Below are 26860 nucleotides of genomic sequence, written 5' to 3' on the forward strand. Positions count from 1 at the left end.
AAAATGAGTAAAACATGAATTAACATAGAAAAAATTGTTATCGCTGCCAAAACTTTACTCGGTTTTAGATGTAAAGTTACACTTTTTCAACGCAAAATCTGTCTTAATAATTTTATATGAGAAAACGTATGTAATTTTACACCAGAAACTGGTAAAATTTCCTGTTCCTGGTAAAATAAAATTGTTGGAAAGGCAAAAAATTGCATTAGCGTGGCTTGAAGTTTGTATGGAAAATCTTTAAATATTTTCCAATTCAATCAGAGCACCTATTTTCTGATCGTAAATAGGTCCCAAAACTATTAAAATTTGGGAGCAATCGCATTTATATTTTTATGGGAATTTGCAAAGGAAAACCAACTATTTTGTTATTTGGGTTTTGTCAATTTTAATTTTCTGCCAATTGAAAGCTATTATACAATAGCGTTCATATTAAGAAAAATTGATAAACTTTTTCAAAGAAGTTTGGTACTATCTTGCTCCTGGCAAAAGATACAGTTAGGCAAAATAAACGACCATAAATTTTAATGAAGCAAATGTTTCTGAGGAACAAAAGCGTGGTCAATGGTGGAAGTACTAAACCTTAACCAAATGCGCTCAAAATTTCAGGCCATGTTACAAAATTCCGGACGAGGCGTTTAAAATTGAACACTTTTGTCTTTTTCATATATCCGTGAGCCACGCTAATGCTAAGGCTCCATTCTCAAAAACCAAGCGCCTCCATGGATTCATTCTACAAAAGAGAGATTCAATGGAGGCGCTGGGTCCGAAGGTAAAATCGAATGTTCAATGTTTCAAATCTGTAAGCTTGACATTTCAGTCAAGTTTGTTTCACAAACTGACGGTATACATATTTCTGCATGTAATGTTACATAACATTTCATAAAACTTTGCAACACTTTTTTTACACCCACACTTTTTACATGCATCTGAATTACTACACAGCAAAAAAAAGTAGTAATCCAGCTGCGTGTAAAAGGCCTGGGTGTAAAATAAATGTTGCATTATTTAATAAAATTCTGTGTAATATTACACCCCGAAATATGTAGCCCATCAGTATGGGAAACCTACTTGATCGAAATGTCAAGCTCATATATGCGTTTATCCTTTCCATTCTTCATCGGTCTGATGGCCGAGTGGGCTAAGGCGCCAGTCCTTACTGTTGGTGCTGGGTTTGAATCCCGTCGGTTGCAACTTTTTTTTGTGTTTGCAAAAATTGTACATGCAGTGTGGATTATTTTGCTGTGTAGGTAGCATATTTCTAACTGACCGTGACGAACAATTATCCGTTAACGGTACACATAAAGCAGATCTTTTACACCAACATTTTTGGTACAGGCATTTTAGTATCTTCAAAACTACGGGAACTATCGATATAATTTTTGATACATCCCCTAAAGTACAATCTACAAAGTAATTTACAGCAAAGTTTGTTTATTTTTACAAACAGATTGTTGCAGGATTGGGTCCGTAAGTTTGCCAATTTTGGAATAAGAAGAAAACAACTTCTTTGATTCCTGTGCACCCTTAATGATATAAGAATTCCAAATGTTTAGTTGCTGAACGAATACAAACTTTTAAATTAGTTTAACATTAACATTTTTCAATACCTCGACTAAACTTCACTGTAATCTTTCAAAAAAATCCAAAATTCTTGAACAGATCTGTTATTTTAAACATATTTCAAAATATCAGCTTGAACAATATTGTGTTAAATGTTTCCAAATAAACTGAAACATCTTAATTTTTTTGAAGATATTGCATTTTAAAGTGAAGATAGATATTTTAATTTGTATTAGAAACTCTAGTTATATGAAATTCCCTAGTAATTCCACCTTTCCAACATAAATTAATTCAACTGAATGGGTAAGCATAATTTACTACCCCAATTATGCACTGCTTTAATGTGTTTGCAATATTAGTTTTTTTTTAGCTGAAAAGAATTAAAAATTGAAAAATGAAGTCTTGCTAAATGCTTTTAACGTTTACAGTTCTAGTTTATTCAAATTCTAGCTACATTTTTTCTGAAATATATCATTCTGTCCAAATCGAATCACAGGATATCCAACACCGACCAAAAAAATCATCCATCGCAGCACTAAACCCACAGGTTATTATTTGCCTATAAATTATGCAAATGCGAAATTCGTCGAATTTTCGACGGGGAGAACGACTTCAATCGCGTCGTTCGATACCACCTCCATCACACACACATATACACCCACAAAAAATGGTATCACATTTCCCGGGGAAAAATGATAGCACCTTTCCTGTCGTCTTTGTGTCAGTCGCGCCGGAATTTATCCAAATTCCGAATGTCCGTTAGCTATTTTACGATCAACAGAAGGAGCGCACTTCCTTTCGTTTTTTTTTTCCTTCTTACCTTCAGAACCTTGAAGGAGTCCTCACAGGGAGAGGAAAAAAAAAGTACAAGGGAAAATCGTCTGGGAAAAGCTGCGGAACCAAAATCAGCATCGGTGCGGTTGCGGTTTTTCCCGCTCCCTCTTGGGTGCGACAAAAAGTTTTGTGCCGGGGATTCGCTTCGCTTTTTCTCCGCGCAAAGAAAAGCTCGTTTTTCATGTTTTGTTGCGAGCTTGGAGCTTCGGTTTCTGCGTTTTGCGGGGCGCTGTTATTTCTCGTTAGAAATAGATAACTTTTCTTCAGTCGAAACGTGCCGCCGCTGTGTCAATAGCGATGATATTTAGCGAATTTATGGCCGTTCGAAGGACTCTCCGAGTTGAAGTAGTGGGGTTTGTGGGGGGAAAACCGTTTGTGTGCTGTTGTAAAAGTCGCCCGGTGAACCGTAACGGCTGAGCGTCAACTTATTTCCACGGTTTTATGTCGATTTTCAGAACTGTGTGTGTAACCTTGTGTGGTGAGAACAACAAGTACAAGTTGAACAACAAGTTACGACTGTTTTTGCTTGAGAAAAAACAAGTTTTTTTTTCCTTAATCTTCTTGGTTGATTTGTTTGGGAAACGAAAACACGTTTCGTATTACCTTTTTTCGTTGACATCTAAACAAAAATTACTAAGTTTTATTTTCAATTCTACGTGTTTATTTTCACAAAGAAAATTCAAAAGCACAGGTCTGTTCAAAAATTTCCTAGAAGTGATTTTTTTTTTTCAAAAAAAGCCGTTGGAAATACTTATCAGACTTTGAATTGAATATTGAAAATCAATTTTTTTAAAGATTGGAAACAATTTTACGTGGTATTAATCTGTGCCTAAATTCCATGAAAAACGGGCAAAGTTTTTCAACAAGTGTGATCAATCTTCAAGCTAAGTATCCTGCCCATTCACCTCTAACATCAAAATGAAGTGGCAATTCTTGCCTCCTGTAAGGCAACACACACAAAGAAACACCTTCTTGCCGAATCATCCCCGTAACCCCATCCCCTTAACATGCCATCCCATTACAAAGACACTCCCAACCAACAGATTTACCTTTTCGTCCTGATGTCAAACTCCCGCACAAAGCAACACACTGGCAGGATGCTACCGACACTTTATTTTGATTAATTGGCAGCCCGAAATTGTCGCCGGTAACGACACAACCAGCGATGGCAACACTGCCATCGGCAACGGCTGGGGACCATATTCGAGAACGGGGGGGTTCCATTGCTCCCTGGAATGGTTGTTTTCTGTTTTTTTCGTTTGTTTTTTTGTGTGTTGTTTGTGCAAGTGACTACATCACTTTATCAAATGTGGCGCGAGATTTTTATGTCTGCAAATAATGCGATCCTTTCTGAACTAACTGAAACAACAACAGCAGCGGGGAATACAAATAAAGAAGCAACAACTAATTCCCACGTGGACAGCAACATATTTGGGCGGTTTGTGCGATGAATTTTGAAAAATGAATGACTCGACGAAATATGATTTGGTAACAAACAAACACACGACATCGTCGTATGGTGAGCGAAATGGGTCCCACCGGGTAGAACAAACGGGAGGACATCAACGAAACCCGTCACGTAGCCCCGAGGTTGAGCGACACTTTTAATATCCCGGGCCCTATACCACTTGATCTGACCACAGATTTGTGCGATTTGTCAGGAACTTTTCTGTTTTTGTTTCGCAACGTTTGAACTTGGAGGCAGAATGGTAAACTTCGTCCTGATTTGAGGAGACGTTCAAGGAGAAATTTTTGGTAAGGGCATTTTCTCAAGATTTATTTTTAAACGAACAAAAATAAAAAATATATTTAAAACTACTTCGAAGAAATTTAATCACTTTGGTTAGCAAAAATTACTTTCAATAAGTTTCGCAACTAAAGTAAACAGTGAAAAAAATGTATCAAGGATTCTGGGACGCGAATTCCTCAAATAGAACCGCAATCACATGATTGTGGTGCTTAAAAAAATGTACCTAACAACACGCACGAGATGATTTCGGAGGACATCTCCTGTAACAAGATTGATGTTGTGAGGGGGGTCCAACGGGAAGTATAAAAAAAATTCTAAGTAACCCTTACCAAATTTTCTTTCTCTTTCCAACACAAATAAAAATATTCAATTTGTTATTATTTTCATAAGCTGGAATTAGTGACACAAAACACATAAAAAAATAAAACCTAAATATAATAAATAAATAATTTGTTTATTATTTTTGTAATGAAAAATTCCAATCAATTGTTTAATTTGCCTTGGATAACATCTCCGTGTTGGAAATTAAAAAAAACTTTTGAAGATATAGTAATAAACATGTCTAGATTTGTCTGCCTTTCCAGTCATTTTATAAATAAACCAAAAAAAAATATCCTGAAAATTTAAGTTTAACAAACAATATTCACTGGACAGCATGAGCAGTTGTTTTACTAACAAAAACTGGTATTAGAAAAAATAGGCAAACAAAAAATCCAATTGTTTCATTTAACCGTGAGTTTTCTTACAGTAAACTGTTGTTGTTTGAATGGTAACCGATTAGAAACATTTTCCAAAGTTGATTTTATCTTTTCAAACAGAAAAAAAACACTTTTCCAATAAGTTTAATGTTTGTATAACAGATTGGAAACCTAAAAAAAATTAAACTTAAATAAAAAATATGGTTTTGCCTACATTTCCAAAATTTTTCTAATCAATATCTACCATTTTGCCGAAGACTTGTCGTCTTCATCAGAAAACCTGTTCTTTAAATATCGTTTTTTTTTTAATATTTGAAAGCTGAGTAATTTTTTGAGGTCTTAATCTTGTCTTTTTTATTGTGATGAAACTTTAATTTTTGCATTTTGTTTGACGATACATATGCAATTTTGCAGGACGGTAACACAAATTGGGCATGAGATTTTCTGACCGATTTTATTCTAAATATGTAAAATTTTTGGCAGTTAAAAAATAGTACCGTAAACCGGGGTGACTTTGATAGGATTTCAATTTGTTTTTAGAATATTTTCCAACAGGTAAGGGTTTTCTCAAGATTATTATTTTTAAAACATGTACTGGGGTAGACCACACAAAGTCCATGCACTATTTCGGAAAAAAGTTTGTCAATAATGTTTGGAAAAATAGTTACATTAAAAATTATTAGTTTTAATTCCGGGGTGACTTTGATAGTCATAGTTTTTCTTGTTAAAATCATATTTAAGATGTTCAAACTTTATTTGTACGCTAAATGTACCATAACTAAAGTAGCTGATACAGTTTTTAAGAAAAAAAAAATCAATGTTTATATTTAGTTAACTAAGTGTATTAGCTTTTTAGCAAAATACATATAAATTTTAGGTAAAACTGTTAAAATGTCGGAATTTTGCCTGAAATTTGTTAAAACTAGTTTTGTTTATAAAATTATCGATATATATTGCAATTGAAACTGAATTCGAAGCACGAATCACAAGTTTTCACATTTTACATGAAATTTGTTTAACTGAAATTGCCTATAAATTTAGAGATTGTATTTAATTGTGTTTCAAAAACACATATTATTTAATATTTACAAACTTTTTCAACCTTCTCCTAGTGGAAAATTGTCCAAAGAATCCGAAAATGCATTCCGTTTTCCGATTAAAAATCATGTTCATTGAGAAAATCATGACACTTTGAGAAGTTTAAAATAATGACTTTCATCAACATTTTCTTAACAATAGTTAAGAAACTTTTTAAACTTGTCAAAATTTTATGAAAAGTTCTTCTTGAGGTACTTTAAACACTTCTCTACCACGGTCAGTATGTTTCTAAACCATACCTTACGTATTTTAAAGTGTACTCTTCATTTTGCGGAAAAATCGCAAACCTATCAAAGTCACCCCGGCTATCAAAGTCACCCCGTTTTACGTTATATGGAAGAAATGCACGCCTACAAAAATATTTTGAAAAGACGATTTTTTCAATATTTTTTTTGTTTGATTTTGTTGATCGTCCTTTAGGAGCATATTTTTGCGTTTAAAAAAAATGATGGGCTTGAATTTATTTTTTTTAATTTATTACATTGCATAACGAATCGATAATTTTAGAGAATTGAAAACAAGGGCAAATTAAATGACATCGACAAAAAACTTAAACATTAAGAGACTTTATCTGTGCAACCAGATCAACAAAGTCAAAAAAATAAAATTGCTGCGAATTTTATCAGCCTTTCGACAATTCCTCCATAAAATGTGTTTTGTTTAATTTGCCGAAAATTGTGCACTTTATCAAAAATGTATCATGTCGAGTCGTAGTCATTTTTGATTGCAAATTCTTTGCATGGAAACATGATTTTACAATTTTGATTGACAAAATAATCGATTTTTTCAATTTTTTTTCTATCTTTAATATCAAATCGAATCGAATCGAAAATATAAAAATACGTATAAAAAAAAGGGAAATTTCATTTCCGATTATCTATTTTCATTAAAAGTTTTAATCACAACCTTCAACTTTGCCTAAGACACCAAATCGTTCAGAAAATCCTTTCTCAAATTGCAGGTTTTCTAATATTCGTGCTCAATTGTGCTCAAATTGAATGGAGTCTTTTTTTGAATACTAATGCTGCAAAATGGCGTCCTCAGTCATAAGAAATGCATGACAAAGTTTTATTCAAATAAAAATACACAGAAAGTCAATTTCTATAGGTTTTTAAATTTGAATAGACCCTACACACCAATTTCTCATTACTGAATTCAGTTAAATTTACTGAAATCTGCACTACTGAAATTTTCAGTAAATGAAAACTTTCTGAAATGTCAGCAAACTTTGACAAAGCTCCATACAAATTTTAACTGAAGTTCAGCGAAAAACTAACTGAAAATTTCAGTAGCTAGAATTTGCTGTGTATAACAATATAAAACACAAGCTTAGCTTATAGGACCATTTAAAAAAAATCTAAAAAATAATAAAAAGTCAATGTTTATCGAGTTAATTTTGTCAAAATATTTTTGCGAAGGAAAATTGAAGTCTTCGAACAGAAAATCATGCCAATGATGGAAGTCGCCACCTTAATTGAACCAAAAAACTATGTTCTCCAAAGGATATTCGTTTTGCCATGGAATTAATCAAGCACACGCACAGATAATGCCTACTTTCCCCGGGAAAAGTAAGATAAATGATGTGATAATAAGGCCTCCGAACGCCGGTTTGTCGGCCCAGGGATTTTCCAAGTGATCAACGAAATTGACCTCGCTTGATATTCGAGCTGGTTAATGGTAGGTTTTATTCCGTATCTTGCTCTCTGGCGAAGCTCAGCGTAATTATCTAAATGAAGCAAATAAACAAAATCTATCCCGCTGAGTCTTAATCTTAGTACTGATTGATTATGCGATTGAAAAACTTAAGTCATTTGTACTAATTTAGTGATTTGTGATTGTTCCTCAATTCCCAGAATTTTCGTGAGGACGATTCCACATAATCGCCCAAATTTGTCAAGTTCTACGACCTGCAAACCCCTTCTTACTTGAGGTTCTACCCAACCTGGTGGGCGGTGCGTGCTGCTGCTGCTGCTGCCGCTGACAGGGTGATTAAACATTAACTAACCCCGTTCGGAAGGACCCTCCGGGGAGATCTCTGTAACATGAAAACGAAAAGAATTCCACGAAAAAAAAAAAACAAAACAACGCCACACAATTCGGTGCTGGGTGAGAATGAATGCGTTTTACGGTGTACCATTAGATGTTGTGGTCCCCTGAGTGGACATTCGGACACGGGACAACACGAAGAAATGGATGGTGGTGCTTGGTGGTGGGGTGGCGGTGAGATAACTGATGTGTGCGACCCCCATAATATCACGGCACGGACAAGGACCATACTTTCACATTTTTATGACAAACGGCAACGGTGCGTAACGATTGCGGGAATACGTGCCACACACATAGACTTCGAGGAGGTGCTTGAAGAAGGACATGATGTAACATTGAAATCTCTTGGATAGCTGAGCTATTTGCTAGAAAATCTCTTGATTTTTGCAATTTGTTGGAGTCTTGCCAATTAATTGAATTTTAAATGAACAAAAAACTAACTCATACTTTCTAGAGAATTTCTTAGCTACGAAAAAAAGATCCCTTTTTAACCCCAGAAGATATTGGTGACCCCAAAACAAAACACTCTGAAGTGACGATGATCTTGAAGAAAATTAGTTTGATCCCAAGATGATCTCCCTCCCAAAACACGTCACAAATGGGAAGACTGCACGGACGCAACAACACGACGACCCTCAACGCAAAATCTTACATTCGGTAGCATTGGAAGCCGTACCGTAATACGGTTCCGACGTCGACGACGTTCCGTTCGGGAAGACAATCTGCCCGTTGCAGTAGTTGCTGTCGCAGCATCCCATCGTGTGGTACCGTCCCACGGGGGACTTTTCCCGGCACCAGATCGGATTGTCCGGCGGAGTCAGAATCCGTCGTTCGAGACATCTGGAAAAAGTGCAGAAGCTGAAGGTGCTGTTATCTGTCGTTTATTGCAACTTCTGCCAACTGATACAATGTCCATCGCGAGGTCGTAAAAGTTTCGCGACTTCCGTGGACACAATGCATGGTGATGGCTTCATAGCCGATACCGCACCGACCAATTTGCTACACTTAAGGGGTCGTAAAAAAGCGAAGACTTTCCACCGCACAAAGTGCATTTACAACCTTGTAGACATCAACCCGCACGAACCTGATAAATGGATACAGAAGTCAATTAGTTTAAAATTGGCGGCCACTGCTGCTGCTGCTGCTGCCGGTGGAGATTATTATTATGAGGTCATAAAAGTGGACCAGTGGATCCATAAAAAGACAAGACACCTCGGGACCGCCCACCACACCATACACAGGTGTGTTGCATCGGGACGTTACCAGCAAAATAATTACCTTGTCACCCAATAAAGATCTCGATAAATTACCGATAATCTGGACCAGACGCGGACCTGCCTCTCGATTCTGGTGAGGTTTAAGCTCGGTATTTATTTGCAGTTTTCGCAAGGGGAGTACGAGATTCACACGCACCGAAAATGGATTGTGGAGTTTGGGCTGATTACGTAATGATTAGGAATCGAAGATTGACCTTTAATTAGGACTCTTTTCGACGCTCTTCTGTGATCTGGTGCTGCTGTCTAAATAATTTATTAAGCATTTTATGACTTTTTTAATATAAAATAATGGAGTGCTGAAAAAAAAGTTTTGCAACGAGTTGCATACAAAATTCAGCAATTAGGTTATTGTGCAATATCTGAGTATTTTAGGAATCGTGCTTTTTAATAGCCCTCCAACTTGACCTTTTGTGTATCGCAACATTTAGTCACGTGTAAAATAAAACTGATCAAAAAATATCCACTAATAAAACCTTCACCCTGAAAGCCCTCTCACTCTGATAAGCACTCACAGTAAAGCAAAATAATTTATGTGAAACCGTGTCTGCACCTAATGCCGATCAGTTGACACGGGAAAGAAACACGAACCCCCAGCGAGCTTTGAGGCCTCGACTCAACTCCTGGAAGCACTGGATACTAAAAGTGTGTGTATTTGACTCCGACTATCAAAACTAAGAAGAAAAAATCCAAAAACCCCTCCAATGAGTCCGAATCGCGTGCATAATTCCATGCGCCATAAATATTAACCAGCAAAGCCGTCGTCGGCGATGTGAACCGTTTGGGGGTGATCAAATTTTTGCTTCGTGGACGATTATCGCAATGTTTATTCATTTATTAAAGTATGTTCGCCACTCCTCGAGGATTGACCGCTCGGCAGCGGTGTTGTTTATTTCTGGGCGAGGAAAAACACAAAGCACGCAATTTCCGTTCGTTCACTGTTTTTCAATCATCTCTTTTCGATTCCAAGTTTATTTGGAATTTCTCACAATGAAAATTATATTAGCTAGCAAGAAAATAATCATCGTTATCGAGCCTAGTCAACATCCATACAGCTTGTTTGATTCAAATTGTTTCGATTTAGTCTATCAGCATATCAAGTTTTTAAGGCGCGTCAAGCCGCATTTTTTCGGAATCAATTTGCTCTACTTTTTCATTATGCGTCTGGCTGCCAGAAACACTCAAAACTGGTTGCTATATATTTTTTCCTAAATCCAAAACCCAAACCCTTAAAAATGTTTAATATTTGGTTTATATTCTCCTGACAAAAAAGATATTGTTCTTAAAAAACTCATAGAAAATTTGAGTTTAAAAAATCAATTTGGACTTTTGGTCAAAAGAAAGAGTCAACTTAGGACTTCAAACTCAAATATCTCAAACATGCCTGCCAATAAAGTCACAAAAAGTTGTTCTTGAACGGAAAAATGTCTAGTAATACAAACAGTAAAAAAGTGAAAAGACTTTCCATTACGAAATACGATTTTTCAAATTTTGTTAACACCCAACCATAACTGGGAAGATGTCGAAATTTGTGTTGTTTTTTGTTCAGACTCTTTAATTCAAATCTGATTAGATCTGATTAGATTAGATTAGACTCTTTAATTCAAATCTGATCATGTTTAAATTTAATTTTAACTCAATTTAATCTTATCGAACTCAAACTGTTTTGCTTTTACTTTGAGTTTCTTTTCATATTTTTCTGTGAAGTTTGTCACCATTTTATTCCAAATAAGGGAAAAACTAAGACTAATTCGTTTAGTTTGGCGAAATGGTTACCGAAAAACCGGGGTGACATTGATAAAATTTCAATATATTATTCAATCATTTTTCCAGCTGTAAGACATTTTCTAGGATTTTTATTTTAAAATATGAGCTGTAGTAGGCCACACAATGAACAATTTTTCAACAAACTTTTTTTTTCAATAGAACTTTGAAAAAATAGTAATGTTGAAAATTGCTGTGTAAAAACCGGGGTGGCTTCCATAGTCACTGTGTTTCTTACAAAATTATGCCTAAAAGTGTGCAAGTTATTTTTTTTATGCGAATTGACATTTGTATGGTTGCTTTTAATGTTTTATTTTAAAGGTTGATCAAAATTCATTTAATTTTTTTTTGTTCCCATCAAAATCTATTTTGTAGCACTAATTAACAAAAATCCTAATTGACTTAGAAAATTATTCAACTAAAAATATCTCTAAATCGGAAGATATTTTTGAAGTCTGTTTCAATAGCACTTAAAACTTTAAACTTAGAAACTAAATTGAACTGTCCTTCAAAATACCGAGAATTCAGTACGTTTTCTGATTCGAATATATTTTAATTGCGAAAAAAGGCACTTTTAAACTAAATCAGATAATCCTTTTTATCAATGTTTTCATAATTATAGTCAACTATCTTTTTAAACATTTCAAAATTTAATGAAAACTGATTCGTAAAATTGAAAATTTGCCCCTTTTGAAATGTTATTCTTGAATATTTTTTTAGAATAGAAATTGTTAAAAATTTTCATTTTTTCAACATTGAAAATTTGACCATTAATTTCTGAGATAATGGCACTAGAAAATAGAAAGTAGTTTGGATGAGACTTAAAAGAAACTCCAATTTTTCTTGTTTTTTTTTTCTTTTATTCGCTGTATTTCGCTGTAAATTACTTTTCGATTGCAAATTTATTTTAAACGAATATTTTTTTTTTTTTTCAAAAATCACTATAAAAATATAGCTTGGCGGCAAATATGGCTGCAAAATTTAGGTTTTTTGTCCCCCAAAACATATCTAAAAATTTCCAAATATAATAATATAGGTTTTGGGAAATTTAATTTTTGTGAAAAAAAGTTAATTCGAAAATCGGCAAAACAAATTTTACGCGTGCCAATATTATTCTAAATGGTCATCATAAATTCATTCAAAAGATACAGAAAGATTATTTTTTTGCCAAAATAGTATGGAGCCTTTTATGGGTGAACCGATTACAGAAAATGGCTTCTTTGGTAATAGGGAAGGCCCCACAAAGTTTTGGGCCAAATATAAAAATACATAAAATAGAAATTGGCACGAAATCATCCAATTTCTTAGAGAATCGCTCTATTTTCATCCTTAAAAAAAATAAAACTTCGACCAAACAATGTAACCAACTTACGGTATGTTATGTGTCATTTTTTTCTACTTTAACCCTCTAACGCCCATGGTTACTCCAGAGCACCACTGATTTTTGTTTTCAAAATTGAATTTCTCTACAACCATGCATTTTTTCAACCTGGTTCTAACTGCGTTAGTTTATATAGAATGTTAACTTATAACCATAAAAATTTCATCGATCGAGTTACGAGTAATGGAGAAAATCGTAAAAAAAATCTCGTTTTTGCTCTGGGCGGGAAGGGGTTAAACAAAGACTTAACTTTTCCTTAAACAATCTACAGCGAACCTGATATTTTGAAATTGTCAGAAATTAGATTTTTTGTATTTTTCTTAATGTTTTGCTAAACAAATCGTTTTCTTCTTTATTTTGTTGTGCTATCATGTCTTCTTTTACGCTAACATTGTACCAGTTATTTTTTTTAAATTATCATTTTTTTTATTGTTCATTGATTCCAAATAATTTATTCATGTTTTTTATATTTTTTTTCTGATAATTTTTCAAACATTCATCTTTAATATTTAACAAACAAACGTTACTGTTAAATTTTTTATTTTAAAAGTAATATTTTTTTCAGCATTTTTTTCTGGACCAATTCAACTTATTTTGGAATGTCCCGGCCAAACCCTCAATTTGGAGTGTCCAAATCAGCAGATAAAAAAACCCGACCTAAGCCGAAAGATTTTGATCGTTCTTGGCCTTAGCGGTTTGCTGGCTGTGCGTGTCACGCAGCTATCCAAAACACTCCAAGAGTGGTGTGTTTACTCATGTGGAGAGTAGAGAGTGTATCAGCAGCAGCAGCAAAAACAGTGTGCTCTTGAAAGGATTTTATACCACAATAATGCAAAATAGCTGGCGCGTGTGTGCGTGTGTGTGCGAATCGACTCTCCGGCACGAGAAAATCCGAGCCGGCAAGAAACAATGAATAATATCTTTATTTGATTTTGTAATCGAGTCGACGACGACGACGATGCGATGGTATGGGAGGCACGATCTCTATGAATATTTTCGGAGAAGAAACAAAGCAGAGCAAGGAGAGCAAATCTGAATACATCGTTAATAAAACTCGAATTTAAAATAATTTGTGCCGAACATGCCAACTACATGGGGCGCGTCTAACGGCTTAATTCGATTGACTGTGGAGATAGAATGATTCTCAGTTAGGATTTTAGAAAGATATTTAGACGTTTATTTGTTTTATATAACAAACTCAAGTGAAGTCAATTTTCAAACCTTCGCTGACTTCATCAAGATAAAGTTGTCCAAACCTCACTCAATTTCCATCAAATAAAGCAAACATTAAAGAGATTTTTTCCCAGAACAGAGAAATTTCATATCCCTTCAGTGTCGTACCCAGTGACACACGCACAAGGCGAAAAAGACAACAAACGCGCATCACCTGAAAGAAACGTCGCCGTCAACGTTCGCCGGGAATTTTCTTTGAAGAGAGAAAGCACGCACACACACGAACGCACAACCTCCAAACGAGCGGAAGAAGATCGATTGGCACAGTTCAATGGCAAATGACACCAAGTCATCAGTCAGGGCATGACGACGACGACGAGGCTGTCACTCGTCGGTGAGTAACTAAGTTTGTCCAACTGGAAGAAAAGCTCCGGGAAAATTGCAATTTGTCCAGGCAAATGTTTGCAAATGTCGGGTTGGGAGGCTGGGTGGGATTGCTGTGGATGGGATTTTCCGCTAGTTGTTTCAATAAGTTTGCAATTATTGAAGGCTTCGTATTCTCCACAGAGAATTGCCTTGAAATGAACTGCCACTGGGATTATAACTATTCCTTGGCACTGATTTTTGCACAGAAATAGATTTTTTTTAATGAAGGCAGAGATTTTGAATTTAAAAATCAATTAGTCTCAATAAAATCGACTTGTTTCTAAAAAAGTCCAAACATTCGCGAAATTTTTCGATCTCTTCGAAAAAAAATATTTTCTAAATTTTTAAATCAAGACTAACATTTCAAAAGGGCCAAACATTCAATATTACGCCCATTTGAAATGTTAGTCTTGATTTTAAAAATATTATTTTCGAAGAGATCGGAAAATTTCAAGAATGGTTCATATTTTAACATTGAAAATCGGACCATTAGTTGCTGAGAAATCGACATAAGAAAATTGTTGGTTATTTGAGTGAGACATAGAAAACATCAATTTTCCTGATTCTAAGTCTTTGCATGGCAATATCTCAGCAACTAAGGGTCGTATCAACAAAGTTCAAAAAAGCAAAATATAGAGAATTTTCTTAGCTTTTCAAATATATTAATTCAAAAGTTGACAAACATGGGCACTAATTTAAAAAAATGAATAACTGCGACTATTTTGAAAAAAGTTTCCTAAAAATGGCTATAACTTTAAAACGGTGCACTTTATCAAAAATTTCACTGAAGCACTTTTTGGTTGCAAATTTGATTTTACATCGAAAAATGAAGTTAAAAACTTTTGCGACCAGTATTTCGATTTTTTGAAAAAATCTGTATTGATACAAAAAATCATAACTCGGTCAAAGATTTTTTGCCCACTCTGGAAATTTCTGAAAAGTTGGCATAAAACATATCAGAAAATAGAAAAAAATAAAAATAAGGTTTTTTTGCAAGTCAAGTTTTAGTGACAAAAAATTAAATTAAAAATCACCAATTTTTTTACCGTGTATCATTTTTTTCAGTGTAGTCCATATCCATACTTACAACATTGCTGAAGACAGCAAATCGATCAAAAAAATCCTTCAAAAGAAACAGATTTTTGAATTTTCACATATCATTTTTGTATTGACAGCTGCCAAATTTGTATAGAAAATTATATGAACGAACTAATGATGCTGTTCTTTGGGCATACCGAAGGCACCAAAAGAGTTTCAGCCGGATTAAAATATACAAAAAAAATCGAATGACCGAAATCTCAGAGAATTGTTCATCTAGTTGCGAACCATAGCACCGCGGCACATGTGTCAACTGCAAGCAACTGCCAAACGTGTGTAAATGAGCTGTGGTGAATTCGAAATGGCCGTGGTGAGTTTTTGGTCATTCGAATTGACCGTTAAATTGTTGGTTGATGGATTTTGAAAGAGATTTACGTCTGGTTGTCTGTGCTTGCATGCTCTCCTTTCATCGAAATCCTCACTAGCTCGACGCCTTAATCGACTAGACTCGATTTATACTTTTTTTTAAGTTTATGATAAAACGAGACGTGATATAATACACCAAATTAAAAAAATATGTATCTTTGTTCAGTTTAGATAAAGTTGCACGAGCCGGTTTAAAAATTTCAGCTGATTCAGAAAAAAATCAACGTTCATTCCTTGTTCGACGCAATCGTCAGCAGAAGAAAAGAAGCGATTCGATGCGCCGTTCGCCCTGTCAAATAAATATATTTAACGGATCGTAATAATATTAATAAAAATTTATATCCACTGCAATTTACATTTCTCCTTTTATATTGAGCGCGCATCTTCCTTTTTCGCTTTTGGAGCAGCTCATCGAATGTGAGCTGATCGACGAATCTTTTTTTCTTCTTCATCTTTTCTGATGGTTGGATTTGCGAAGGTGGAATAAACTTGCCCGGAAAACGAGCGCGGAATGCTTATTGATTTTTATCATCATCAATATTATCGCCCATCGTCGTCATCGGTGCCATTTCGCGGGCGTATTCTTGCGTATAAGGTAGCATCGAAATCAGCCGTTAATTTTTATATCCGCAGGTCGTCTGTGACCGCCTTTTCTGACGCCGAAAAAGGAAATATTCTTCATCAGCCCGGCGGGGAATAAATCGTGTGTAAAATTACAATCGCTGTCGCGACGTGGAACCTTTCTCGCTTCCTAAATCTTCTAATGGACTTATGGGTGCTGACTTGTGTTGGGAAAGTTATCCCCGAACGCCCCCCGCTCGGTGGAATGTAGAATTTGGTCCGGAATTAATCACGGTCACTCTTCCTCTGGGCAAGACGGAACAAATTCCCTTGGGACGAGAGCGCCCGTGCGACAGCGAATCCTCTAAAGTATTTAAAGGACACCCGTGGTATCCTTTTGCCTCTTGGAGCAATATGGAAACAAATTTGGACGCCGCCGCTCTCTCTCGGGATGCCTTTTTTATGCATCCGACCCGAGCATAAATTATCGTATAAAACATAAATATCAACATAAAGCCCCGGCGCCCGAAAAGAGGGTTGTACAATTCAAATCCCTTGATTTTACGACTGGTAATGGCCCACCCCAAAACATCACCAAACAACCAAGGAAAAGCCTTTCGTTTCCCCCCGACTTTCTTCGGTCAATTTGTGATGCCACCATGGAGTTTGGTCTTTGGAGAATTCCCGGATTGGAGAACGACCTTGTTGAACAGAGGGCGCTATCGAAGGCGTTCGGTTCGGTCGATGTCTGGGTGGTTTATCCATTTAGCATGCGGAATCTTACCGCATATAGAGGGACTTTATCAAATCTGGGAAAACCCTTGGGCCAAAACGGGGAATTGTTCCCACGACACGCAATTATTTCACCACAGCTGAAATAATGTACTGGAGTCCAAACTATGGTTTAACACAGCTTGATTTTAGAAAAACGGAATTCCTAATTCCAAGCCTTATTTAGATGTTGAATCTTTAAAAAAATATCACAAAATTCTTTGTACACTATAAAAGTTATGAGCAGTTCTTCACGAAATCGGCCATGAAGCTTTGGCTTTCCTACACAGTAAAAAATTGTGTAAATTTGGATGCTGCATTTTTGGAAGGTTGAACATTACCTCTTTTATGATGTAATTTTACCTTAATTTAGACTGAAAAAGTGACATTAAAGTGGTAAAATTACATATTTTTTCTGACATAAATGATGTACCCCTTGCAGGGATGGAATAATCGCAAAAAAATCAATTTCGCTAGCGAACTTTCTTCACCCGCGAAAGAGAGAGGAGGCAAATCACGCAAAAGAAAATCGCTCCCGAAATTCTTCAAGAAAATCAATCTGCTGATGATTTTTTGTGAATTTCCATGTCAGCACCACTTAAAAGTATTTATTTCACTTTATTTACACACGTTGCCCATCTACAAAATGTGACAGATCGTTTTTCGACGTGTGACGTCACATTTGCCAGTTTAGCAGTGAATAAGATGCTCCGCCGAATAATCAAGATGATGATTTTTTTAGATTCCTTTTACCGATCTTTCGTGCGCGAGAGAGGAGAGTCATGCTCCCTTCGGATTTTTTCTCTTGATGAACGTCCAATGATTTTCTTTTGATGATGATTATTCCATCGCTGACCCCTTGTAATATTACCATGTTTTTTGCCTTTCTTACTAAAGAAAGGTATAGGTTTTACTTTAAGCCAGGACGTCATTTCCATCTTCGTAAATATGTCAATTCATCATGAATTTTAATCGGAAAAATCGTCAAAAAATCACACTGCATCGATTTTCGACGCTCTATCGATTCACCTTGACAGAACTCGTCTATCTCCAACCCTCGAATTTTGAGAAAATAAATTCCGTGGAGGTCGAGTGATGTTCGTATGTGGTAAAATTTTGCTAAATTTTGTGTCGCGCCGTTCTCAGCTCCCATATATCCGATTTCGATTCTTCTAAATGCAGATGAAAGCTAGTGTGCTGAACCTGGGCGAGTTGCCGCGCAAATTTCGAAATATCCATCTGTTTTCGGATGCGGCCAGACTTTTCAACAAAATACACAGTTTTCAAATGAAAATATGGTCAATTTTTTTCATTTTCATATCTTTTATTTATCTCAAAAATTGCATTTTTCGAGCCCTACAACCTCCCAAATTTTCATCCAGATTCATAATATGGTTCTGGAGTTAGAGCCGTTCGATTGACCTACCATAAGAAAAAAAATCCCTAAAAAAAGGTAAAAGCCCACCTGGTGACCTTCGCCAACATTTTTCATTTCTGATTTTATTCAAAATTTCTTGCTACATTCATAGTACAGACCATGAGTGAGCATCTGAAACAAATTCGACATCGATCGGCAATCCCGATCAATTTTTAGAACGATTTACTTTTTGCCTTTCTTACTAAAGAAAGGTATAGGTTTTACTTTAAGCCAGGACGTCATTTCCATCTTCGTAAATATGTCGATTCATCATGAATTTTAATCGGAAAAATCGTCAAAAAATCACACTGCATCGATTTTCGACGCTCTATCGATTCACCTTGACAGAACTCGTCTATCTCCAACCCTCGAATTTTGAGAAAATAAATTCCGTGGAGGTCGAGTGATGTTCGTATGTGGTAAAATTTTGCTAAATTTTGTGTCGCGCCGTTCTCAGCTCCCATATATCCGATTTCGATTCTTCTAAATGCAGATGAAAGCTAGTGTGCTGAACCTGGGCGAGTTGCCGCGCAAATTTCGAAATATCCATCTGTTTTCGGATGCGGCCAGACTTTTCAACAAAATACACAATTTTCAAATGAAAATATGGACAATTTTTTTTCATTTTCATATCTTTTAATTATCTCAAAAATTGCATTTTTCGAGCCCTACAACCTCCCAAATTTTCATCCAGATTTATAATATGGTTCTGGAGTTAGAGCCGTTTGATTGACCTACCATAAGAAAAAAAATCCCTAAAAAAAGGTAAAAGCCCACCTGGTGACCTTCGCCAACATTTTTCATTTCTGATTTTATTCAAAATTTCTTGCTACATTCATAGTACAGACCATGAGTGAGCATCTGAAACAAATTCGACATCGATCGGCAATCCCGATCAATTTTTAGAACGATTTACTTTTTGCCTTTCTTACTAAAGAAAGGTATAGGTTTTACTTTAAGCCAGGACGTCATTTCCATCTTCGTAAATATGTCAATTCATGATGAATTTTAATCGGAAAAATCGTCAAAAAATCACACTGCATCGATTTTCGACGCTCTATCGATTCACCTTGACAGAACTCGTCTATCTCCAACCCTCGAATTTTGAGAAAATAAATTCCGTGGAGGTCGAGTGATGTTCGTATGTGGTAAAATTTTGCTAAATTTTGTGTCGCGCCGTTCTCAGCTCCCATATATCCGATTTCGATTCTTCTAAATGCAGATGAAAGCTAGTGTGCTGAACCTGGGCGAGTTGCCGCGCAAATTTCGAAATATCCATCTGTTTTCGGATGCGGCCAGACTTTTCAACAAAATACACAGTTTTCAAATGAAAATATGGTCAATTTTTTTCATTTTCATATCTTTTATTTATCTCAAAAATTGCATTTTTCGAGCCCTACAACCTCCCAAATTTTCATCCAGATTCATAATATGGTTCTGGAGTTAGAGCCGTTCGATTGACCTACCATAAGAAAAAAAATCCCTAAAAAAAGGTAAAAGCCCACCTGGTGACCTTCGCCAACATTTTTCATTTCTGATTTTATTCAAAATTTCTTGCTACATTCATAGTACAGACCATGAGTGAGCATCTGAAACAAATTCGACATCGATCGGCAATCCCGATCAATTTTTAGAACGATTTACTTTTTGCCTTTCTTACTAAAGAAAGGTATAGCTTTTACTTTAAGCCAGGACGTCATTTCCATCTTCGTAAATATGTCGATTCATCATGAATTTTAATCGGAAAAATCGTCAAAAAATCACACTTCATCGATTTTCGACGCTTCGTCGCCAAGTCGACAAGTTGTCAAGTTGAGCTTCGAATACTGGCGCGAGAATGCTGGCGCATATATTTGCTGGCTCGACTTATACTCGTTTGTAGTAGCTTGTCTACCGATGTTTCCTACAACATGTAAGATATCGTAGCTTTTCGGATTCTTTTGCCCTGTTTGTTTTTGCATAACTGTCCAATGTTTATTTAAAAACTTTTGTGACATAGGACATTCATCCGGCTACAATCTATTTGTTTTCCGTGGGCTCCAAAAATCGCCTAAAAGTAGACTCAATTTATTCGTGATTTCGTAAGTTTATTTAACAGGGTTCATTGGATTTCAACAGGAGCTTTCTAAGCTTTTCATCGTTTATATCGTTTTCAAAGTTTTCAATGCTGGCGACGCCAATGGCTTTCTACCTAGGTACTCGTGATTGAGTGTGTAGTGGTGCGGTTGTAAAAATAGCTATCTCTGACTCTGTCACATTCGTAGAAGCTGAATGGCTATCTTCCCTGCACCGTGCGGCACACGCGGTTCACTTATACCTCGGTTTTTCTTTGCGCCTACCGCGGTGTGCGTTGTCACTGGCGCATGTGAAGCTTGCTATGCTCGCGTTTGTCATAAACGCTTGTTTGATTAAGAATATGTACGATTAAAAATATTCTTTTGGTGAAAATGGCGTTTTTTGTTTCTTTTGGAAATCATATCATTTATAATTCTTTGCTTTCATCATACTTTCTTCTTCTTCTAAACAAAGTCAATGTTATGAATTGAAAGAAGTTCTACCATCGTTATATTCTTTAGTAAGAAAGGCTCTATCTCACCCCAGGTGGGATTAAATCGGGTTTTTTACTGTATAAGAACAAAGAAGCCTTTTTGCATATTTTTTTTTTTTGCAAATACAAGTCTCAATACAATTTTGGCAGCCTTCCTTACAAAAATGGTATGTTAAAAGTGAACATCTGTATATCTGGAAGGAAATTCCTGATCGATTTGGGATCTTGGGCAATTTCTTAGTTACTGATTAGGAAAACCCAAAAAAAATGCATTTTTTTAACTTTTAATGAAAAAAATTTTGATTACCAAAATAGAAATTTTTAAATGATCGTTTGTTATAAATGTTTTTAGAGGCTCAAAAAAGCTATAAAAATGGACAAACATTTTGCAGACAAGTTATTACTTTTCGAAAAAATGATTATTTTCAGGAAAAAAAATAAAAGATTTTTTTTAAATCCAAATTCATAAAAAAAAATTATTGTCTAGTTTTTCGATGTTAACAAATATTTCTCACGAGCGCCAAATTTTATTTTTTCAGAAAGCTTAGAGAATTCTTATAATTTTTAAGAAACATAGTGTTTTTGTTTCTGATATACAGCCACTGAAATATAAAGAAACAAATAAATTGAAGTGTCTAACTGTCTTCCAAACAGCAATCAATTTTCAAATATTGATATCTCAGAAGCTAAGGACTTATCTACAATGTTTCTTATATGAATTTATAGGAAATTTTTGATCCCATAAAAAATAAAAAATACGGATTTTTGAAGTTCAACTTCCTGTGATAAAAAGTTTAGTTAAAGAATGGTAAATATTTTTAAAGAATGCATATTTTTCGCAATAGTCCACACCAATAGCAAGAACTTTGTCGAAGGTTTTCGAATATTTATATGCAATTTTTTAATGGGAAACATCCATAAACTACGTAGACAATTTGGAGGCACGCGACATATTTTTTTTTGTAAAAACAATTGTTCACATGGGTTAGTTTCCACGTGGTTAATATATGACTCCATGCTACCAAAATTGTAAAGAGACTTGTTTGCGTAGACTAATGATGCAACATTGATTCTTAGGAAATCCCCCAAGAAAGTTTAGACCAAATAAAAAAAACAAATGAAATCCATTCCCTGTTTCGTGGATAATTGTTCTTATTTCAAAATATCAAGTAATTCACAAACTTTTTTTTTCAAGTTTACTTCTTCTCCTAGCTGCGATTCTTAAATTAAAAGTTTCAAAAGGCATAAGTGCCAAATTTGATTAAAAATTCAAAAATTAACGTAAAACAAATGAATTTCAAATAGCTAAATAAAATAATTAATTACAAAAGTTTTTTCAATGAAAATTTCAGAACTTTTTATATGGTCCAATTATAAGCAAATCTAAACATTGAGTGTATCCAGCTTAAGGGTGCACAGCAACGAAGGAAGTTGTTGTCTTCTTATTCCAAAATTGTCAAACTTACGAAGCCAATCCTGCAATAACGGGATTGTAAAATTAATCAAACTTTGTTGTAAATTGCTTTGTGGACAGTACTTTAGGGAATGAATAAAAAAATATTTCGATAGTACCCGTAGTTTTGAAGATACTAAAATGTCTGTAACAAAAATCTGGGTGCAAAAGCTCTGGTTGATGTGCACCGTTAAGTGGCAAATTGAGCTTCCAGAATATGTGACAAATTAAGTTTTCTTGGTGGAAGTAATAACAGATTTTTAGTATTTTCAAATGTTTTTGTTTGTTAAATAAACATTTTTTATGTATTTTAGTTCAAAACTCAAAACGTGACGCACATATTATCCGTCTTCAGAAGCAAAACTTTTCATCGAGACGGCTTAACATTCCAACATTTGCGTTGATGTAGCTTTGCATAAACAAACAGCATCAGCATCAAACCTACAACAACAACCAAAGGCAAAAAACTTTTCCAATGCTGCCGTTTCGTTCAAGGGTCGTCAAAGTGTATCTCCCGTTCCCTACTACTCCAGCACAGCAAAGGTGTGATGGCGGGGAGAAAAAAGTCAAACAACAAAGGTTAACCGCCGCCGTAGTCGTCGCTTTGTCAGCAGGAGTCCTGCCGTTCCCGGGGCTCCCCGTGGGGTTGGCCACTCGAAGTCACTTCTCCCCCTCTCTATGACGACGACGACGATTACGGAAATTGACTGTCTGAGAGGGGGGCGAACTTTTCCCGAGCTCACTTTCTCCAGCGCGTCTAATTTTAAATTCCTATAATTGTACCGACCTCTCCCCTTCTTCTTGCAGTCAGGCAGGATCCCTTTTCGCTTCCGTTTTCGGTCAGGACGCCCGCGTGTGTTTGCCAAACTTTATGACGATGGCAAGATGTGATCTGAATCCGTTATCAAACGAACGAATCGTTGATTCAATTAAGTGGTGGCGCAAGCTTCTTTCTTCCCTGGAAGAGCCCCTGACAAGGGGCGGTTCCCACGTTTTCTTGGGATGACCGGTGAACAGGTAGCTCACTCTGTCCGGATCGTCTTCGTCAGAAGACGGGCTCCGGGGCCCCGGCTGTCACGTTCAGCAGCGGGCTCTTTGTCTACAGCGTTGTGACGAGATAGGAGGTAGGAGAAGTTCTCTGCTAAATCGTGTTATTTTTTAGCATATTTCAATCAAGTATTAGCATTTGTTTGCTTATATAAGTTTCAAATTTGAGAAATTCTTTGTTCTTATTTATTTTGGTGTCTTATAATGCTAAAGCTGTCAGTTTAATCTTCAAAATATTTGCAATTTCTATACCGAACTTTGATTTCAAAAAAAAAAAAACGTATAAAACAACAAAAAACTAGACACGGTGAGTACCTTTGCGTCCATGAGTTTGTGGTACAGTGGTGAAGGTATGGACTCTCATGCAAAGAGCTCCAGTTCAAATCTCGTTGGATGATGTCAATATGGGGAAGATGTCAAAAAATTATATGTTGTAATTTTAAAACATCAAAACCAGATCGGCAACAGACAAAAAAAAGTCCATAATTGAATCTCTTGAGAATTGTTCAGAAGACATAACTACGAGGGAGGGTCGTCAGTGTTGTTAGATTGTCTGGCCGCGCCACACCGTTTTGAATCAACAGAATGGTTAATGTACTGTTTTTGTTGTGCCAAGAAACTCTTTCAACATAAATGGACCAGTCAATTCATCAGACCTCAGAGTGCTGTGTAGGTTGATAGACACGTCTCTATAATTAATATTGAGCTACTTTATCAATTAACAGAGACAACAGAGACGCCAGAGATTCGCAAATCGCTGGCAGCACTGCCACCCATCACCTGCTGCCAAACACAATGAAAGTGATGAAGGACGCCGTCCTCGAAACGGAAAATGCCAAATTGGATACACCTCGGCATTATCTCATTAAACATTCTGACTGCTTTCTAAATCGTACCCTCGTGTGCGAGGGGGAGTTCGGCGCTGAAGACAACAAAGCTGATGCTCTCCTTAAGACGTCAGGAAATTGAGGTTTTTCTTACGTCCTGGAAGCATCGGAAAACCCTCGCACGAGCGCTCGCGAGTGGGTGTCGGAGTACGCACGGTATTCGCTTGGTTGATTTCGATTATGCCGTTGGAAAGAATCTAATCGGATAAGATTTTTCTTTTTTAGATGATTCAGCTCAATGAACTCAGACACTGGGTATTTGAACGCCGATAAATCTTCATAAAATTATAAACTGTCAAATTAATATTTATTTCTCTTTATAACCATCCGTTGAGTAAATCAAAGTCAATAAATAAATCTCGATTAAGCATACAGTCCAGACTCGATGATCCGAAGCCTCGATTATCCGAAGTTCGATAATCGGATAATCAAATCATGATCAAAATAAAATATTTTTCATATTTTTTTTCTTGCTCTATACATTAAATTCGAATTCTACGACCCTTATTTAGTCAAATTTGAATATTTGATTGCCTTTTAAATTGAAAAATGCATTTTTTTTTTCAATATGTTATCATCGCCCTTTTGGCCGCCATCTTGGATTTAAAAATTCTAAATCATTACTTAAGCTCGACCATCAAAAATAAGACAACGAAAAAAAAAAATTCGTGATTCGACTATCCAAAGATTCAATTAAAGGAAAAATACCCTTTCTAATCAAACACCTATTTTCGTCATATGGAGAGTTTGATGCTCGATTAATGCTCAAAAAATACTATTTAGGCTATAAATTTACCAGCACCGCCTCAAGTAAGCACGCAAATTTATGCCATTTACTGGCCAAAAAGATCAAGTTTAATGCACTTTTGATCATAATTTCTATTTTGCGAGACCATTTCTCATCATTTTGGTGGCACAAACATCCACACGCAAGATGAAAGCTTAACGAAAGTCGCCATCAATATCTTTTCACTTGCGCTAACGATTTCAAAGCGCATTAGATATGAAATTGCTTCCAACTACCGGCAACATGTTCTTTTGAACATTAGTTAATCACTCACTTGAAAAATAATCCCGAAAAATGTAAATAATTAGCAAGCGCCATAAAAAAAACAAACGCGCCAAGTCTTTTGACAACCCTTTCCAATCGAATGCTGAAGAAAACCGAGCGAGAAGCGAAGGCAAATAAAGAACAAAGGGTGGCCACCAACACAACCAGCAGCGCCTGTTGGAGTGAGCCAGTGATGCCAGGAAATTTTCTCTATAAATGTTACTTTTCGTGAAGGTTCGCTTAAAATTTCATCAATTTTGGCAGCACTAAGCAGACCCAAAAGAGCGCTGGAAGAAAAAAGAACTAAGCTGAAAATAGGAAAATGGGCGTGGCCCAATGCATTGTTGACTGATTGGAATACATTTGGGAAATATTTTTTTTAAATGCTTGTAAAAGGAATATAATAACTTTTAGTTAAAGTGAAAATAAACAAAATATTTACAAAAAATTGCTCTACTCGTTGGTGTACTTGGTTTTAGTGAACTTCAACTCCAGATCATCCAGCATCACGACCGCTTATTAGGCTTAACATGGGTATATTTTCCCTATTCGAAGAGAATTTTTGCCAAGGCCTTCGGATAATCGAGTCTGGACTGTATTTACTTGATTTTTTTTTATGAAACCGACGAAGTGGAAAAAACATGATTTTAGATTCAAAGACAAACCGATATCTCTTGGAAGTTTTTGTTTTTTGATTTTATTAAGGCTCTGGAAGACATCATTCCCGATCGGCCATTTGGCGGCCATGTTTGTTTTAGAAAGAATGAATTCAGAACCATCATTGACAGTCATTGCCCCAAGAGTGAAGGACACCTTCTACGACCTTAAGGGTACATTCACCGTTTTTTCGTTTTTTTACATTCACTCCCGTATATCTTGACAGTGTTCCCAGATGTCCAGAACTTCTTTAAACTCCTCTTTCTCATATGTTATAATGCCCGAAGCCATTTTCATAAATGCATCAATTCATAAAATTTCAGATATTTGACTGAAGTTGTAATATCTCGCAACAAGAAGGGTTGCCAGATTTTCATTTAAAAAAAAACGTCAAATATATAAAATCTACACAGTAAAAAAAAATGGTAAAATTACATCTAAAAAGGGGTACATCTTTTATGTCAAAAAAAAGCTTTAATTTTACCTCTAATAATGTGTAAATTTACATCTGGCAGACGCTGGGAAAAAATATCTGTAATCCTAAAAAAATATCAAACCGGCGAAAGTTATATCTAGCTTACTAAATCCGCGCCCCAACCTGCACGGCCGCTGTGAAAACTTGATGATCAAAGCCGATGTACCTCTATGCACCGTATATGCAGTAAATACAGTATACAATGTACGGAACACATAGAGGTACATTGGCTTTGATCATCTTGTTTTCACAGCGGCGAGTTGGCCGTGCGGGTTGGGGCGCGGACTTAGTAAGCTAGATATAACTATCGCCGGTTTGATATTTTTTTAGGAATACAGATATTTTTTCCTAGCGTCAGCCAGATGTAAATTTAAACATTATTAGGGGTAAAATTAAAGCTTTTTTCTGACATAAAAGATGTACCCCTTTTTAGATGTAATTTTAGCATGTTTTTTTTACTGTGTACTAAATGTAAAGTTTATAAAAAGTGCTCTTCAAACAATAGTTTTTGAAAAATCATCATTG

At 35.7% G+C, this 26860-nt stretch overlaps 1 protein-coding gene across 4 annotated transcripts in view; it reads right to left on the minus strand.

The window, feature by feature from the left end:
• LOC120432429 (TGF-beta receptor type-1) overlaps positions 1 to 26860 on the minus strand; it is a 132882-nt gene that overhangs the window by 16498 nt on the left and 89524 nt on the right. The window contains exon 5 of one of the 4 annotated variants that reach the window (XM_039597644.2): positions 8639 to 8826. The exons of 2 other annotated variants lie outside the window; for them this stretch is intronic. In XM_039597644.2, the coding sequence (XP_039453578.1) occupies positions 8639 to 8826 (188 nt within the window). The remainder of the gene's footprint in view (positions 1 to 8638; positions 8827 to 26860) is intronic. One more of the 4 variants, XM_039597645.2, reaches the window with a different exon arrangement.

The sequence above is a fragment of the Culex pipiens genome, chromosome 2 (assembly GCF_016801865.2).
Source record: "Culex pipiens pallens isolate TS chromosome 2, TS_CPP_V2, whole genome shotgun sequence".
Lineage (NCBI taxonomy): Eukaryota > Metazoa > Arthropoda > Insecta > Diptera > Culicidae > Culex > Culex pipiens.